Here is a 17,910-nt window from a genome sequence, read left to right on the forward strand (position 1 = left end):
GATCTTTATTGTTTCTTTCCTTCTGCTTGCTTTGGGATTAGTTTGCTGTTCTTTTTCTAGTTTTTCTAGTTCAGTTAAATCTTTGAGTTTAGCTCTTTTTTAAAAATACAGCATTTATGGTTATAAATTTCCCTCTCAAGACTGCCTTCACCATGTCCCATAAGTTTTGATAAGTTGTGTTCTCATTTTTATTTGTCTCAATATATTTACTGATTTCACTTGCAATCTCTTCGTCGACCCACTGATTATTTAGGAGTGTATTGTTTAGCCTCCACATATTTGTGAATTTATCTCTTTCCTGTCTTTTTTTTTAAGATTTATTTATTTTTATTTATTTCTCTCCCCCCCCCCCGGCCCCCACACCGGTTGTCTGTTCTGTCTACTTGCTGCGTCTTCTTCTTTGTCCACTTCTGTTATTTTCAGCAGCATGGGAATCTGTGTTTTTTTTGTTGCATCATCTTGTTGTGTCAGTTCTCCGTGTGTGCCGCACCATTCCTGGGCAGGCTGCACATTCTTTTCACAATGGGCAGCCCTCCTTACGGGGCACACTCCTTGAGTGTGGGGCTCCCCCACGCAGGGGACACCCCTGCATGGCACGGCACCCCTTGTGCGCATCAGCACCCCTTGTGCGCATCAGCACTTGCGCATAGGCCAGCTCCACATGGGTCAAGGAGGCCCGGGGTTTGAACCGCGGACCTCCCATATGGTAGACAGATGCCCTAACCACTGGGCCAAGTCTGCCACCCCACTGTTCTTGATTGTTGGTTCAATCTGGGTCTTTAGGATTGTCCCTGTTAATTGCTCAAAACTGTGCTCTGGACTCAGTAATGGGTTGCAGATGGGCTTCTTAGGGCCTTCAGGAGAGAGGCTGTAAAGACCAGAAAAAGTCTCTTGTTTACTTTTTTTTTTCCTTGTATTTTTTATTTTATCTTCAAAGAAGCTTCAGGGTACAGAAAAGTCATGTACAGAATATAGGGGATTCCCATATACCCAACATCCTCCCCCTTTTTGTAGCTCCTCTTTTAGTGGATTTTACATGTAGATGGTTCCGTCTTCTCGTGTGTACTTCATTTTTTGCCAGCAGATCAGTAGATCGCATTCTTGGGCAGGCCTCTCAGTGTCTGCTCCAACAGGGACTGAACCTGATCAGTGTGATAGAGGTTCCTGCCTGAAGGCTAAGACCATTGTAATTCAAACTTCTCAGAGACCTTCTCCAGCCTTTGCAGGCAGTCCCCTCCCTATTCCTAGGTAGGAAATAATTCCACTCCCCACTATGGCTTCAACAATCAGTCCTGGTTAGTAGAGAGGGAGACTGGGAGAGTCATATTTCTTTAGCTACAGAATTCTTTAGTCCTGAGCTGGCTCCCAAGCCAAACAATGGTGCAGGCCCACTTGCCCTGGAAGGGCTGGGTGTGACACAGCAGACCAAATTTGTGGGTCAGAAGTTTTGTCAACCCTAAGCTATGTCCCTCTCTCTCCCCTTTCCTGGGGATGTGGATCCCTGGAACCCCCTTACCCCACTCCTCCCACATCAACTGCATCCATCATCCATGTGGAATCTAAGCCCCCACTCGATACAGAGGTGGAGTGGACATAACCATCCCAGGGTCCACAGGATGGAGGAATAGAGTATGGATTAGAGTAGACTTACTGATATTCTATTCTGGAACTATTGTGATTAGTAATGGAAGAAACTGTAGCATTGATGTGGAGAAAGTGGCCACGGTAGCTGCTGAGGGTAGGGAGTGGGAAGAAGAGATATGATGTGGGGGCATTTTCAGGACTTGGAGTTGTCCTGGGTGATACTGCAGGGACAGATGCTGGACATTGTATGTCCTGCCATGGCCCACTGGGTGGACTCGGGGAGAGTGTAAACTACAATGTAAACCATTATCCATGTGGTACAGCAGTGCTCCAAAATGTATTCACCAAATGCAATGAATGTCCCATCGCAGTTCTTTTCGTTTGTCCCTTTCTCTTCTGGGCAGTGTCCAGCCTTCTCCTGGTGTGCTAAACCCTAGATTTTTTTCAGGCTACTGCAGCCTGTCCTCTAGCTATTATTTTCTGGGAATGAAGAGTCCCATGTCTTTCTAGTCTGCCATCTTTCTGGAAGTCCTTAAACTGATAGGATTGATGATTTTCTATGAAATGTTTTGTTACAATTCCCAAATACAAAAACCGAAAAAGTATTTTTTCATCTATTTGGCATCAAATCTCATGTGGCAGTCAAACCTGATTTCACCTGACAGGCTTTTTGTAATCTTTATCTGACTTTTTTCATAAAATTTGCTACAGAAATTTTAATACATTTGATTACAGGTGCCCCAAACCATTATGGTATTTGTCATCATGCTTTATTAAATGTGAAACATTCAAAATTCTGAAACATCTGGCCTAAAGAGTTCCTGATAAGGGAAGCAGACTTGGCCCAGTGGTTAGGGCATCCACCTACCACATGGGAGGTCTGCAGTTCAAACTCCAGGCCTCCTTGACCCATGTGGAGCTGGCCCATGCACAGTTCTGATGCGTGCAAGGAGTGCCCTGCCATGCAGGGGTGTCCCCCACATAGGGAAGCCCCACACGCAAGGAGTGCACCCCATAAGGAGAGCCACCCAGTGCGAAAGAAAATGCAGCCTGCCCAAGAATAGCGCCGCACACACGGAAAGCTGACACAAGATGACACAACAAAAAGAAACACAGATTCTCGGTGCCCCTGATAAGGAGAGAAGCGGTCACAGAACACACAGCGAATGGACACAGAGAGCAGACAACTGGAACGGGGGAAGGGGAGAGAAATAATTTTTAAAAAGTAAATCTTAAAAAAAAAGTTCCTGATAAGGGATTGTGGGTCTGTTAAATTTACTTATAGTAAATTTCTGCAGAGAAGAGGACAAATTATGGATAGAATGGCAGTTTCAGGAGTCAGGGAATTCCCACCGGGGAATCATGCAGTTTAGGGGTGTGCTGATTTTCCCTGTCAATCACCATTCCTCCAGCATTTGAGCTAGGAAGCTAGTCCTTGTCTCTGTGCACTCTCTCACCTATTATTTCTAACATTGAAATTGATATCTTGAAATGAGGTGCTGTCGTAACAAAAAACAAAATGTGGGTGTTGGCTCACCATTCACATGTCAATTCACAGATAGGACATGTATGTCAAGCAACATGTCATCAACTATAAGGCTGATAGCTCTAGTGGTAGCAGTGGGAAAAGGTCAGAATGTTAAATGAATTGACTATTCCTTGATGCTTTTAGAAAGGTATCACAGTAAAGAACTGACCCATTTCCAAGGAGAAATGCTAGGAAATAGAGGGCGTGCGAATATTAGGATTATCACAGGGTTACGAAAGCCAAATGGTGCTGTACCCTGAATAGCAAGGAAAGGCTCCAAACATATTTTGGAGGTGAGGGAGGTGAGCAAGGTGGTGGAGAATAGTCCATTAAGACTTCTTGATCAACCATTAAGTCAAACAAAGGGACTCAACCTTAGGGCAAAAAGCTAGGTGTAGCATTCCCAGTGCAGTCATATTTTCAGTTAGCACCCAGATAGCTTCCATTAAAAAGTCAGGACCCTGTGATGAAGAAAAAATATTCTTTGGGAAATTGGTCTAGACAAGAGCTTGGTTGTGGTTCCCAGCACATTATTTTTGAGGGAATTGTACTAAGTAACCCAAGCTTTGTCTCAAAACGATGGATATCAAACTCAATTCCCACAAGAAAGATTGTGAAAAATGCTGAGAAAATATCCCCCAACCCTTTATTTCACATGTAGCAATAGGGGAAAGGGATAAGGAAGAACTTCCCAAATAAAGGAACCATGGAGGACAATGAACAAGGGAGTATCTGCCAGAGATTAGAATTGGGGTCTAATCAAGGAACTTCACTACCTTCACAGGGCCTCCCTCAGAACATTCCACAATCACTTTGAATCAATGAGTGTTTCCCTTTCTTTCTTTTTACAAATTTGAGTCTTTATGTAGGCATCCTATCTCCACTATTTCTCCATTACATAGGGTAGGGCGAAGGTGGGAGCAAATAATTTGCACATCAGTTTAGAGGTTGTCAGACTATAAGAAGGCACATCTACAAGGGATCAACTTTACCAGAGATCCTGGACTTTGAGCGGACTCAGTAATTGGATGAGCAGTGTTTAAGTATAGTCTATGTATGCAAAGAAGATTGTGCAGAGATACTTTATAGCAAAAAAAGAGGAATATGGCAGAGGCTGCCAGTTACCACCAAACTCCTTTATTTTCTTTCCATCATAGTAAAGTCTGCAGTTGGAATATGGCTGCCCAGCCAGGAACAACCTTTCTCAGCTCACGTATATAAGCCCTTATGCCTTTGGAATGTGGGATACCAAGAGTTATTTCCAAGCCAGCCCAAAAAGCCTATCTGCACACTTAAACATGCTTTTTCTGCAAATTAGAATGAAAATAACGAGTGGCTTAGAAGCCATGTGTTGAAAATGGCAGAGTCATCCTCAACCCGAGTCTTTGAATGATTACATAAAACCAGGTCTGCAGTCTACAATGCTCATCTTGGAACCATTAGTTGGAAGAGAAACATATATTATTTCATACTCTGTATCATTGGGTCTCTTGTTATAGTAGCTTAGGTAACCCAGAAAATAAAATTCCCTTTACCCAGGAGATCTTCAATCCTTTATCTTTCTCTAGATGCTTTTATTTTTAAAATTAATATGTAATATCCTATAATATTATATATATAATAATATTCCCCACAAACACCCAACGAGATGGATATGCTATTTATCCTGTGGCTTTGAACCCTGGGCATACCATTACATGCCCCAGTTACCTACCACATCAAAACACAACACAATCGCTCGAAACAGCTTTTTATTAAACAGCAAAGCAGAACTGCAACACAGTTTTCAAACATTTGTAAACTAGGTCACAAAAGGGATGCAAAATGTTTGCAGTATGACTATTAAATATCTATACAGCTAAAGTCATTTACTGAATCTTACTTGCACCAATACAAACATAAAATTATTATTCCATGATTAAAAGTGGCCCAAATCTAAAACCACAAGCTGTTTATCAGTGGATCTCTTCCTGTTATAATTAACATTTTAACATTACTTCTAATAAATTCCTTTACCAAATAGAATCTACAACTGAATTTTTAAAAACTCTAGTAAAAGGATGTCAAAAACTGTAAACCATGTAGTTGGATTTACAGAAAATTCAAAAACTAGTGAGAGAAAATAGTGAGAAAGATTATCAATTAGTATGTAGGTAAAACTCTCCCATTTTCTTCATAATTCTGATACTAATATACTCTTAAGGGTTTTGCAAACTTGATCTTCTGGGCACCATAAAAAAAAACTTAAGAAACCAAACTCTGCAATTGTTCTCTTCCAGATGTGGCTTACATAAGGTTAGTCAGACTTAATCCACTTTCACATATAAAAATCTATGCCAGAGATGACACAAATCTGTAATGAAAACATTGGAGTTGGTTACTATTTATTTTTCCATTCAATTTCTGTTTCTCCAGATTTTCTATTTTAAACACACACACACTCACACAACCAGATCTCATCTTTTCATATACTAAGTGGGTCACTTCATGTAGAAGTTTTGAACAAATCTTCCCAATTTGGAAATTCACAGTTTTAAAGAACAATCATTTTTATCACCTCTGTTTTCAATTTATCAAAGAGAAACTAACAGGCCTATCTTGTTATTAAATTTAACAAATTATAGGCCATAGCTGAGAAACTATCTTATTTTGGTTAAATTTCAACAATAAGTTCAGGTTATTTTCATAAATGATTAACTATTAAAACTACTTTTACAAATGTGGATCAACTTTTCCTTAGGGGAAGGGAAATGGGAAGGAAGAGGCAAATGAAAAAGAGGCACAAGATGGTAAGCAGGGTACATAAAGCTGTGTATTCAGTACATGATTTTGGTCACTTTTTTACAACATGGTAATTATTTTCTTGTGTCATCTTTTACTAAGCCTATAATAAAAGACAATGCTAACTTGTAAATCAAAGGAAATTTGATAAAACACTGATTTTCAAGTTTTCATAAATATATACAATTCTAATTATAAAGTCTCTACAATACATTTGCACGTTTTCATAGACTAAGATAATACACAAACTCATAGAAGGCTCCAGTTATGCTTTTAGTGCTCTTAATTGTGCCTAGATCTGCCATTATATTCATAAATATTCAATGAAGCCACAAAGGTACTGTAACTTTTGGAATCTATCCAAATTTTAAAGGAAAAAAAAATCAGCAGCACGTCCATAAGACAGAATGGATCTCAACACCTTACTTTCTTTTGCTTTTTGTGTCAGTTGTTTGAAAAACACTAGAAGCTGACATGAGGTTTTCTATATATTGTCCAAGAACTTGGTTTTCCGATTTTAGTTTCAGATTTTCTTCCTTAACTGCATCTACTCTTGCTGAGAGATCTATATCAAAAAAAAAAAAAACAACCCATTAACAATGAAATGATGGCAATGACTCCATATTACAAAATGTTTAAGACTCATGTTTAAGAGATACCACAATCTTTAAATTTTCTCTTCTATTCAGATTACTTTAAAGAAGTTAAACAGTGCCAAGCAGTAGGCAATACTTCCTAAAAACAGATTTTGATAAGTTGAAATATAGTTCACATCATTCTTTTTTTTAAAAGACTTTTAAAACGTAAATTCTGCTTCCAACATCTTACCAGCATAAGAACATGTCTTTACTGTAAGTGTTTAAGATATTTATAGTAAAGATAATTATAGCTGAATTCATATACTGGATAGTGAGTCAGCTTCCAAGCAACTGAAAATTTTATATTTTTACACTAGCAAATTTTTTTTTATTTAAAATTTTAAAAATGATCAAATACCCACATTTGTTCATTTAACAAATATATACTATGCCCTCTAAGAGGAACTGGGGAAGATGCTGGGGATCCAGCGGTGAGCAACAACAACAAAAAAAAGAAGGTCCAGGCTTCACTGAGCTTACACACTAATGTATGCGTGTCTGTACACGTGGAGAAGAGTATGTGCAGTGGGGGTTAAACAGGCATTAAATCAAGTATATAGTTTGTGGCACAGTGATGAGTTGGTCTGGAGAAAAAATAAGGCAGGTAAGGGTGACAGTAAGTAAAAGAGATGCTCTTTTTTGTTAAGTGAGGGAAAAAGCCCTATAGATATGTAAATAACTAAGGGAAGAAGGCTCAGGCAGAGGGAACAACTGCTGAGGCCCTGAGCAGACACGCTTGGCATTTTTCGGAACACAAAGGAGGTCAGTGTACGAGGCAGAGAGTGTCATGACTCTGAAAGTTAACGGGGAACTCATAGATATTGGCCAATGTAAGGACTTTGACTTTTACTAACTGTGTGAAATGGGAAGTCACTGGAGGGACAAGATCTGCTCAGTCTGGCTCCAAAAACACAAGCTCTTAATTTCATTAAAAACCAAAGACGTTTCAGTGGTAGTATTTTATGTAAGACATCAGAAAATGAAAAAACTCAGTTCAATTCCTTTTTAATCTCTATAGGTTAATTGTTTTTATTTTAATGTAAGTTTTATTAAAGTGATTTTGGTAACACAATGAGAGGGACTTAAAAAGGGGCTCTCATACTCTAAATAGCATCGTATTAGTTATTTAATGGAAAATAAGAGAGCCCTTAAAGAGGGGAACCTAAGAACACTATAAAGAACCATATCTGTTCTTTAAAACTGCCAGCCTAGTTAACAGGCAGGAAAGGGAAAAAAACTATTGAAATGTTGTTCAAAGTTTATTGTTTTAAAAATTCTGTATATTAATATATACAAAATTCAGCCACATAAATGCTTAGAATTTCAAAGAACTGGATGAATTCAAGAAAACTACAAAATGCAAGCTAACCTTCAAGTGTGTGTTGGAGTTCCAAAACTTGATTAATAAGTCGTGTTTTTTCCTCCAGTTCCACCTGATTTTCAGCATCAACGGCTGTAATAAGAAGATTCAATTTACTATTAATTAACATAGGTACCATGTGTGTAATGTAGTGCCTAAGAATCTGCAAAATGCTTTATAGTCATACCAGAGCCCTGTGAAATAAAAAGTTATCCAGCCCCCATACTATAGATGAGGACACTGGTATGAAGATAAAATGACAAGCCAATTCTAACAGTTAAGTAATATGGAAGCTGCCTTAGATCTCTTTTAAAACTAGATGGGTTATAAATAAGTAAATACGATAGACAAGATCCAAGTCGTCTAATTATTGCGTCTCTGCTCTTTCCATTGCTTAATAACGCAAAAGTATCCACAATACCAGGAATATACAAAAAGGAAAATGAAGAACATACCATCCATGTCAGCATTCATCATCTTGGATAACAAACTTTTGGGCCTTGGATACAAAACCCTCGAAGAATGGTCTGCAATGAAGAAAAAGTTAAGAAACATAGATATATATAGCAAAAATACTTTTTTACGAAATGATTATTTAGTTAAATGTGATCCAATAGTCCCTATTCCCACACACTACCATTTCTAAGGACAAAATACACAATGGGTAAATAAAGGATATTTACAAACAAGTTTACAAAAAGGAAGTATGTAGTAAACAGGAGAAAATGTTGAGTTTCTTGATAATCAAAGAAATATAAAATTAAATACATCTATTTAATTAGTTTTTGTAAAAGTAAGTGATCAGTGCTAGCAAGGTTATAGGAAAAACACAAATATTGAATACAAAATTTAAATGCATAGTCTTTTTTGGAAAGCAGCACAATATTCATAAAAACATTTAAACCTTTTCTACTCTTGGAAATTTAGCTTAAGGACAATTACAAAGAAAAAAGTTTTATATATAAAAATGTTCACTTCAACCTTATTCACAACCCAACGAACTGGAAACAACTGTTCATTCAGAGTCTGGCAAATTATAGTGGTAATTTTTAATGGAATGGCTACTAAAAATAATTATGACTATAATACCATGGAAGAATGTCTACAAAAGTGTACAATCTCTGATGTAAATTATGTAAAAAATGCACAAATATGGATAAAGGGAACACAGGAAAATGAAAACAGCTCCCACATTAAGGGATGATGGCAGGGATGAAGACAAATCGCTTTCAAAATAATCTTCATTGTTAAAATATTTTTTTACATATATTGTTTAATTTTTTAAAAATACGTAGAATTCCAAAGAAAAATACTATCTACAACATTAGAAAAATGTCTATTTGTTATCCCATGGTTATGGTTAAGCCAAAATAGATTAATCAGGATGTAAATGAGTAAATAAACGTTAACATATTATTGTTTGGGTAAAAGGTTCCAAAATATCAGAGCACAAAATTGCTGGGAAACAGAATGTTCTGCTTTATTGATACCATTCATTTTATAGTCATTCAGTATGCTCAAAATGTATTAAATAATGCTACCAGGTTGTTACCAAAAGCAAATCTGTTAACCAATCTATTATACTAAAGCAATCTAGATCTGTCTTAATCAGAGTTGTTATTCTTTTAACAAGTATTTATTTAGCACCTACTGTATTCAAGATATTGGTATGCCACCATATGCTAAAGAATAAAACCCAAACCTATAGAACAAGAATGTCTACATACTAGAAACCTGAATCACAAACAAAAGAGTTATTGTATATTCTGTCACAGCTACACTTAATACAATTTATGTTACACTTCAGGTACTAGCATGAATAGGGAAATAGAATGCTATATATAGCTATATATATAGCTATATATATATATATATATAGCTATATATAAATATATAGAAATATATCTCCACACATTACTCAAGATACCATAAAATAACCTTTTTAAAAAGATACTAAACATCCTTTGCTTACCATTATTAAAGAATTAACTGCAAAGGGTATAAATTAACTTAATGTGTTTTTTGTGTTTTCTTAAATTTATTTCTCTCCCCCCAGCCCCCAGTTGTCTGCTCTCTGTGTCCATTCACTGTGTGTTCTTCTGTGACCGCTTCTATCCTTATCAGCGGCACCGGGAATCTGTGTTTCTTTTTGTTGGTCATCTTGCTGTGTCAGCTCTGTGTGTGTGCGGTGCCATTCTTGGGCAGGCTGCACTTTCTTTCGTGCTGGGTGGCTCTCCTTATGGGGCACACTCCTTGCACGTGGGGCTCCCCTACACGGGGGACACCCCTGCGTGGCAGGGCACTCCTTGAGCGCATCAGCACTGTGCATGGGCCAACTCCACATGGGTCAAGGAGACCCGGGGTTTGAACCCTGGACCTCCCATGTCGTAGGCGGATGCCCTAACCACTGGGCCAAGTCCACTTCCCTAACTTAATGTTTAAATAACCCACACCAAGTCTTCCAGCATCCTATCACTCATCAAGCATTACAGCTGCTCTTTTATTTTTATATGGTTTTAGTCCTCAGGGTCTGTATACCTCAGAGAAAGTATAAATTAGCACATACACATAAATCCAAACAGACCAATGATTAAATTTGTTTTTAAAAAAAATTTTGTGGGGGTTAAGTTATTCAACCTATTCTGGTATTCAAAAACCACACTTCAAAAAGTATTTCTTTCCATCCAATCAACATGTCTCTTTAAAATAGGAGGAGACTGTTAGCAGCGAAAACGTAACAATTCCCTAGAAAGAAGCACACTTCTAATGAGGTGCCAGTCACTTCATTTTTCATACCATTTCAACAACTCAGCTGGCTAAAGCAGGGCTGGCAGTGATGACAGAGGGAACCCACAAAAGCTACAGTAAGGGACCTTGGCAGTGCTCAGCAACAGTAGACTAGAGCTTGGCCATTTCCCCTGCAACTCTATTTCTGTATGCCTACTACTGCTAAAAAAATGCTTCAGAGTTCTAATGTTCACTTTTTAAAAAAGAACTACAGCAAAGTGCCGGGAGACAACCAGAAAGATGGCGGCCGAGTGAGGCGCTCTTAGAGTCAGCTCCTGCTGCAGGGCAGTTAGTTAACACCCAGAGCTCTCTGGAGCTAGCTGAAGCACCTGATTGGGCACTCCAGAAGGCCAGAAGAGCATCCTGCAACATCCTTGAAGGAGTGGGAGGAGGAGACTGCCCACCTACAGATACGACTTTTGGTAGAGCACTCCACGCCCTGGAGGCTGGTGCCCATCCTCCACTGGAGGCACAACCCGCCTTGGGAGCTGTTCCGTGGCTGGAATCGAAAGCTCCACTTCCCCAAAACAGGGCAGGAAGAGATGGCTGGGCACCAATTTCAGCTATTGATGAGAAAATTCAGCAGGCTACAGTATAATCCTGAGGACAGCTAAAGCTTGAGCCTGTCCAAGTCAGAAAGAAAGCCTGTCCCAAGCCAGGAGCTGCCACCTTACCACCGCGCCTGGCACAAGAAGAAGCAGGGCGGACTGAGGATCCCAGTGCTGGTGGGGACCAGCTCCTTCCCATCCAGATCAGATTGCAGCTCAAGCCTAGGCCCCAGTGCCACCTCCAGCAGGGAGGAAGCTGCGGGACCTGTGCCAGCCTCTCTGGGAAATTACCCCCTAAGCTGCAAAGGCCAGTGACTATCCTACTCTGGTGGCATGAGCCACCCCAGGAACTGTTTTGTGACAGGAATTGGAAGCTCCATTTCCCAAAAATAGGGGAGGAGGAGATGGTTGGCTGCCAATTTCAGCTACTGAATGGGAGACTTGGCTGGCTAAGAGATAACCCTGGGAATGGGGGTGTGAACCAGAAAGAGGCCAGTGGCCTCCATTCTGACTCCGCCCCAGCCTGACGGGAAGCTGGGCTGACTAAAACTCTCAGTGTGGGCAGGAACCAGTTTCTTTCACACAGATCAGCCTGCAGCCTGGTTAGGCTTCAGCCCCACCTCTGGAGGGGAGGAGGCTGAGGAGCCCTGCACCAGCCTATACAGGTAACTGCAGGGAACTTTGGCTGGCATAGACTGAAAATCAGAAGTCTACCAGGGCAACTGCAGTCATCTTGGACCCACACTAAATAGATTGCTGTCCATACCTGCAGCTCCATCCCCACCCCAGGCAGGGGAGAAAGGGATGTGAAGCGGTCTCTCTGGGCAACTACAGTCGAGGCCTGCATGTGGATTATTCCACATAGCTGTGCCTTTTCCCCTGGCAAAGGAGAAAGTTGGAAGAAGCTTCACTGGTCCCTGGTGCAATGATGGCAGCTTGAGCCTCCACAGTTTATAGCACCAATTGCCTCCTTGGCTCCTACTGCACAACCAACAAAGGAGAAAGGGCAGGAAGCCCTAAACTAAAGAGAAAAACTGCACCCAGAATAAATACTCTAGTAAGCCAGATGCGAAGACACCAACAAAAAATTACAATCCACACCAAGAAACAGGAAGCTGTGGCCCAGTTAAAGGAACAAGATAAGCCTCCAGATGACATAAAGGAGTTGAGACAACTAATTATAGATATTCAAACAAATCTCCTTAATAAATTCGATGCGACTGCTAGAGATTAAGGATAGTAAGAAGACATTGGACGAGCACAAAGAATTTGAAAGCATATACAGAAAAACAGCAGATCTTATGGGAATGAAAGGTGCAATCAATGAAATTAAAAAAACATTGGAATCATATAATAGCAGATTTAAGAAGGCAGAAGAAAAGATTGGTGAGCTTTAAGAAATGGCCTCTGAAAGTGAACATACAAAAGAACAGATGATGAAAAGAATGGTAAAAGCTGAACGAGGTCTCAGGGAACTAAATGACAGCAAAAGGCATGCAAACATGTGTGTCATGGGTGTTCCAGAAGGAGAAGAGAAGGGAAAAGGGGCATATTTAAAGAAATAATGTTAGAAAATTCCCCAACCCTATTGAAGGACATAGATATCCTTGTCCAAGAAGTACAATGTACTCCCATCCAAAAAACCCCAAATAGACCAACTCCAAGACACATACTCATCAGAATGTCAAAGGCCAAAGACAAAGAAAAAATTCTGAGAGGAGCAAGAGAAAAGCAATGCATAACATACAAGGGATATCCAATAAGATTAAGTGCTGATTTCTCACCAGAAACCATGGAGACAAGAAGACAGTGGTCTGATATATTTAAGATACAAGGTACAAGACAAAAACTTCCAGCCAAGAATCTCATATCCAGCAAGACTGTCTTTCAAAAATGAGGGTGAAATTAGAATATTCACAGATAAACAGAAACTGAGAGAATTTCTAAGCAAGAGACCAGATTTTCAGGAAATACTAAAGGGTATGCTAGAGCTTGAAAAGAAAAGACCAGAAAGAGGAGTCTGGGAGACAGTCTAGAAATGAAGATTATAACAATAAAAGCAATTAAAAGTGTCAAAAGAGTAGTGAAAATAAAATATGACAAATAAAACTCTAATAGTCAAGAATAAACTTAACCAATGATGTAAAGCACTTGTATTCAGAAAACTGCAACCTATAGTGGTAAAAACAACATGGTACTGGCCTAGAGACAGACACAGTAGATCAATGGAACCAAATTTATGGTTCAGAAACAGACCTTCACAGGTATGGTCAAGTGATTTTTGACTAGCCTGTCAAACTCAAACAGCTCAGGCAAAACAATCCATTCAACAAATGGTGCTGAAAAAATTGGACATCCATAGCTGAAAGAAGGAATGAGGACCCCTGTCTCACACCTTTCCCAAAAATTAACTCAAAATGGATTAAAAAACTAAAAATAAAAGAACCATAAAACTTATAGAAGAAATTATTGGAAATCTTCAAGACCTGGTGGTAGGTGGTGGATTCTTAAAGGAGATGAGAAGGACTGAGTGGACTACTGATGTTTAATGTATGTAGAAGTTTTAATTAGCTTTACTGTAAAATTGTGGAAATGTGTAGAGTGGATGGTAACACACAGTGAGTAACAGCTAGTTTATAAATAGGATGTGACTGAAAATGGTAGTCTAGTTATATAAATGCCAATTGACAGAATTCTTGAGAATAATCTAGGAACTGGATAGCACAGTAAACCAAGAGGCGGGTGAGAATTGTGGTTGATGCTACAGATGCAAGAGTGTCCTTTGTTAGCTAGAACAAATGTTTATCACTACTGCAGGGTGATGGGAATGTGGAGAAGCATGGGAAAAATACAGCTGGAGTGACCTATGGACTGTGGTTAGTAGTAATAATATAATATTCTTGCATCTATGCAAAAGATGTACTGTGTTGATACTGAGGCAGTATAGAAAATGTGAGCCAAATGTACACTATGGACATGGTAACAATCAGATGATATTATTTTATCTATACCAAATGACACACCACATATTGGTGAGTTGATGGATGGGTGTTGTTTGGGAATTCTGCACATGTGCAAGATTGTTTTATAAGTTTACAACTTCTGTCGTAAAAAAATATATTTAAAAAATAATAATAGGGTGGGTTGGGGAAAAACACACCAAATGTAAGATAAGGGCTATGATTAGTAGTAAGATTTTGACAGTGTTCTTTCATAGCTTGTAACAAACGTCTCATGATAATGCAAGGTGTTGGTGGAGGGTTGATGTATGGGACCCCTGTATGATGTTATGCATGTTTACTTTTTAAGTTCACAACTTTTACTATACACTTGTTTATGTATGTTCATATATAAATGATATAAAGATAACAATTGGATTGGTTAGGGGAAAAATACTTTGTTTAGTAGTAATATTTTGACAATGCTCTTTAATCATTAGTTAAAAAGGTTTAAAAACAGTGCAAGTTATTGGTGGTAGGGTGAGATGTTATATATGTTTGTTTGATGTTATAAATGTTTGTTTTGTAAATTCACAACTATTATACGCTTATTGTTTATGTATGAGTAATATATTTCAATAAATTTTTAAAAAAAGGACTGCAGCTAAACAGAATTTTCATAGTTGCTGAGAAGAGTTATAAGATACACAAGCCAAAGCAGCAGATAATTACTAAATTAATACCTCTGATTTTAAAATCAAATGTATTATAGGGTTGTGGTATATTTGTTTATTTTTCAGTCTAATCTTTAAAATTAAACCCAAAAGTCTTCTATAAAATACAAGTGTTCCAGACTGGCCAATGTAGGAAGGCTAGGTTCTGAAATTTTGGCCACATGTAACTCAAACAACAGAAGCATGCTTATCAATGGTTGTGACATCTGAAAAAGTTAAAAAATTAAAATTTAAAAAATTAAAAATAAGACAGTAAAAAAATGGGGAGTAGGGAAGGCAAGGCCTTACTAGAGGAAAAATTATGCATAGAAAAACATTCAGTATTGAGGTGGGGCAGAAGCACAAAGCAGGACCACCAAGACAGTCCTGTAGGATATACCACACAACCTGAGAGAGAATATTCAGGTCATGGTCTATGTAACGGACAGAACCCCAAGAGTTGTACAGTGTAAAACCTACCCAACTGTATGTGGCAGTCTTGTACAAATGGATATCACTGATTAATAAAGGGCAAAAGCATTACTCACCACTTCTCCACAACAACAAAAAAGTAGCAGTTTTCTCTATTGTGATTAAATCAAATGGCCTCAAAATTCTATTGTATATATTCAAAGTCTTTCAGTAGATTTTAGAGTAATAGCTGATTTATACCTGGTCAAAAAGTTTGTTGAGCTCTCCATGCCAAAGTATTTTAGCCATGGATATTCTTTTCTTTCAAAATAAAGTCAATCTGGAAACTCTGAAACTCCTGTTCATTACTACATTATTACAGTACCATACAATATGAACTCATACAAGACTCGTTTTTCCCAACTGTAAAACCCTTTTTTAATCTATAGTCGCTATCTCATCAATCTAATTTCTTGTCAAATGTACCGATAAGGGTACATTTTAAAATTGACATTTAAAATAAGAGAATTTTAAAATTCTCACATTCCTACATATAAATGGAAATCTGACAAGAAAAAAAAGGGGGGAATCCAGACCAAAGCATCTCAAGTGTGGGAATATTGAAACAGATTTGGGATGGTGAGGCTCTCTTCAACCCAAGACTGCTGTCAGCTCTAAGCCTGCCTTAGTTCTAAAATGGATATGCTTCTCTGATATTCTTCAATTCTGACCTAAGCCTAGGTTAGACCTTGCAAAACTTTTCTCAAAAATCACAGTAAATTTTGGAGTCTCTCCTCATCCAACCTTGGTCAATGGAAGGGAATTAAAAATTATTTTAAAAATTTACATCCAGGAAACAGAAGGTATAGTGAGAACATGGATCAATAGCTATGGTAAGCATCAGTAAAAGATTCATTTCATTAAATAAATAATCTTTTCAGTGCCCAAATATCTAACCATGGCCAAAGACTATCATTTTACCAAATATACGTCTACAATTCTTACTAATATTATTACAGTATCCCTCTTCTCTAGAGACAGTTCAGCACAGTGATTAAGAACAAAGACTTAGACTGCATGGTACAAATCCTAGCTCTGCCATTTACAAGCTCTGGAACCTTGGATAAGATTAACTTCTTAGCCAGTTTCCTCACCTAAAACACAGGGATAATAGTATGTACCTCATGGAGCCTGTTATAAGGACTTAATGAGTTGATACACATAAATGTTAGTATCCTTTCTCCCTTTTAGCTCACATAATTCAGGCCATAAAAAGAATTTTGGAAAAATCATACTCTAGCTGCTCTATTTTACAAATAAAGAAACTAAGGCAAAAGATAGGTGGATTACCAAAGATCACTGAGCTACTACCCAACAGAACCAAGACTACAATGTTCTAGTTTGGGTTTTTCCACCACACCACCACAGCTATGCTCAACGAGCCTTGAGATCTTGGGACTGTTCCTGATATCCACCCAATCCCAACCACCCAACTCTGATTCTCAAACTGATTTTCAATTATGATCTACCATCATATGTCATCCATTTATTAGTGGAGTAGAACTACTAAAATAATGTTTGTGCTTTATCGTACTTTACTGCTTTACTCTATGCATGTACATAATGGAATGGGAAAAAACTTTAATATGGCCCTAATCTAAATTTGCCAAACATTTTGCAACCCCAGAAATACCAAATTTCTTTGGTATTTCTACCAACAACTAAGAAACTAAAGATAAATTTAATTCCCTTCGTCGAGCATCAACGTCAAATTCCATGTTTTATCTTGGTTCTGGTTGGCTAAATCCAGTCTCAAATTTCACAAGATCAAGGATTGTGTGGCCAAATGACGATCCAAACCAAAGATAAATCCCTAAAGAGGGCTAGCTACCTTGAATTTAGTCAGTGAGGCGCACAGGCGCAAGGATAAACAGGTTTGGGTCCTCAGGGATAGATTCGGTGTGGGGAATAGCCGGCATATCACCTCTCCTTAATATTGTTAGGTCAGAGAACCGATAAGGTGGATACACTGTAAAACAGAAGCCCTGCCTTTTCGGGAAAACCCTCTCTTTCGAATCCTTACTCACCTAACCGTGTTCAGCTCTACCCTTAAGAGAATCCGATGGAACCCACACCTGGGTCCCGGCGCCTGGGAAGACGTCACAGCCTTCATTCTACCGCTCACTCGCCTCCCGCCCCGCCTCAACGTCCTCCCCGAGCACCCAACAGCAGGCGAGCCAGGTCCCATCCCACCCAAACAAGGCCCCTCCCGCGGTCTCCGACGCAAGAGCTGCGGGGAGAAGGCGGCAGGGCGGCAGCCTATGGGACCGAAGGTGGCCCCTGTCCTAAGGAACCTCTTGGGCACACTGAGGAGGCGAGAAAAGAGGTGGCGCAGGGGCTCTGACGGGCGTCAGGTCCCCGCCGCCGCGCCCACAGCCCAGGCCGCTCTTCCGGGCGGCGTCCAGCCCACCCCGCCCTCCAGCCCCAGGCGGTGCCGAGGCCGCTACTCCAGTCGCACCCGGCCAGACCCTCACCTGCGGTAACAGATGCCGGCAGAGGGAGGGGTCAGGCAGGCAGCTCAGGCCAGACACCAGCAGCTCCGCCTTCTCCGCCCACAGAGC

The 17,910-nt window shown here is 39.4% G+C and overlaps 1 protein-coding gene across 1 annotated transcript in view; it reads right to left on the minus strand.

Moving 5' to 3' along the window:
- Positions 1-4,845: 4,845 nt before the first annotated feature.
- The window catches only part of SCOC (short coiled-coil protein), a 53,152-nt gene continuing 40,087 nt past the window's right edge, over positions 4,846-17,910 (minus strand). Inside the window, exons 2-4 of the mRNA XM_004471942.5 lie at positions 8,347-8,418; positions 7,901-7,984; positions 4,846-6,458 (exon numbers count right to left, since the gene is read on the minus strand). Coding sequence (XP_004471999.1) covers positions 6,316-6,458; positions 7,901-7,984; positions 8,347-8,418 — 299 coding nt within the window. The 3' untranslated portion in view covers positions 4,846-6,315. The remainder of the gene's footprint in view (positions 6,459-7,900; positions 7,985-8,346; positions 8,419-17,910) is intronic.

This window comes from Dasypus novemcinctus, chromosome 1, assembly GCF_030445035.2.
Source record: "Dasypus novemcinctus isolate mDasNov1 chromosome 1, mDasNov1.1.hap2, whole genome shotgun sequence".
NCBI classification, from domain to species: Eukaryota; Metazoa; Chordata; class Mammalia; order Cingulata; family Dasypodidae; genus Dasypus; species Dasypus novemcinctus.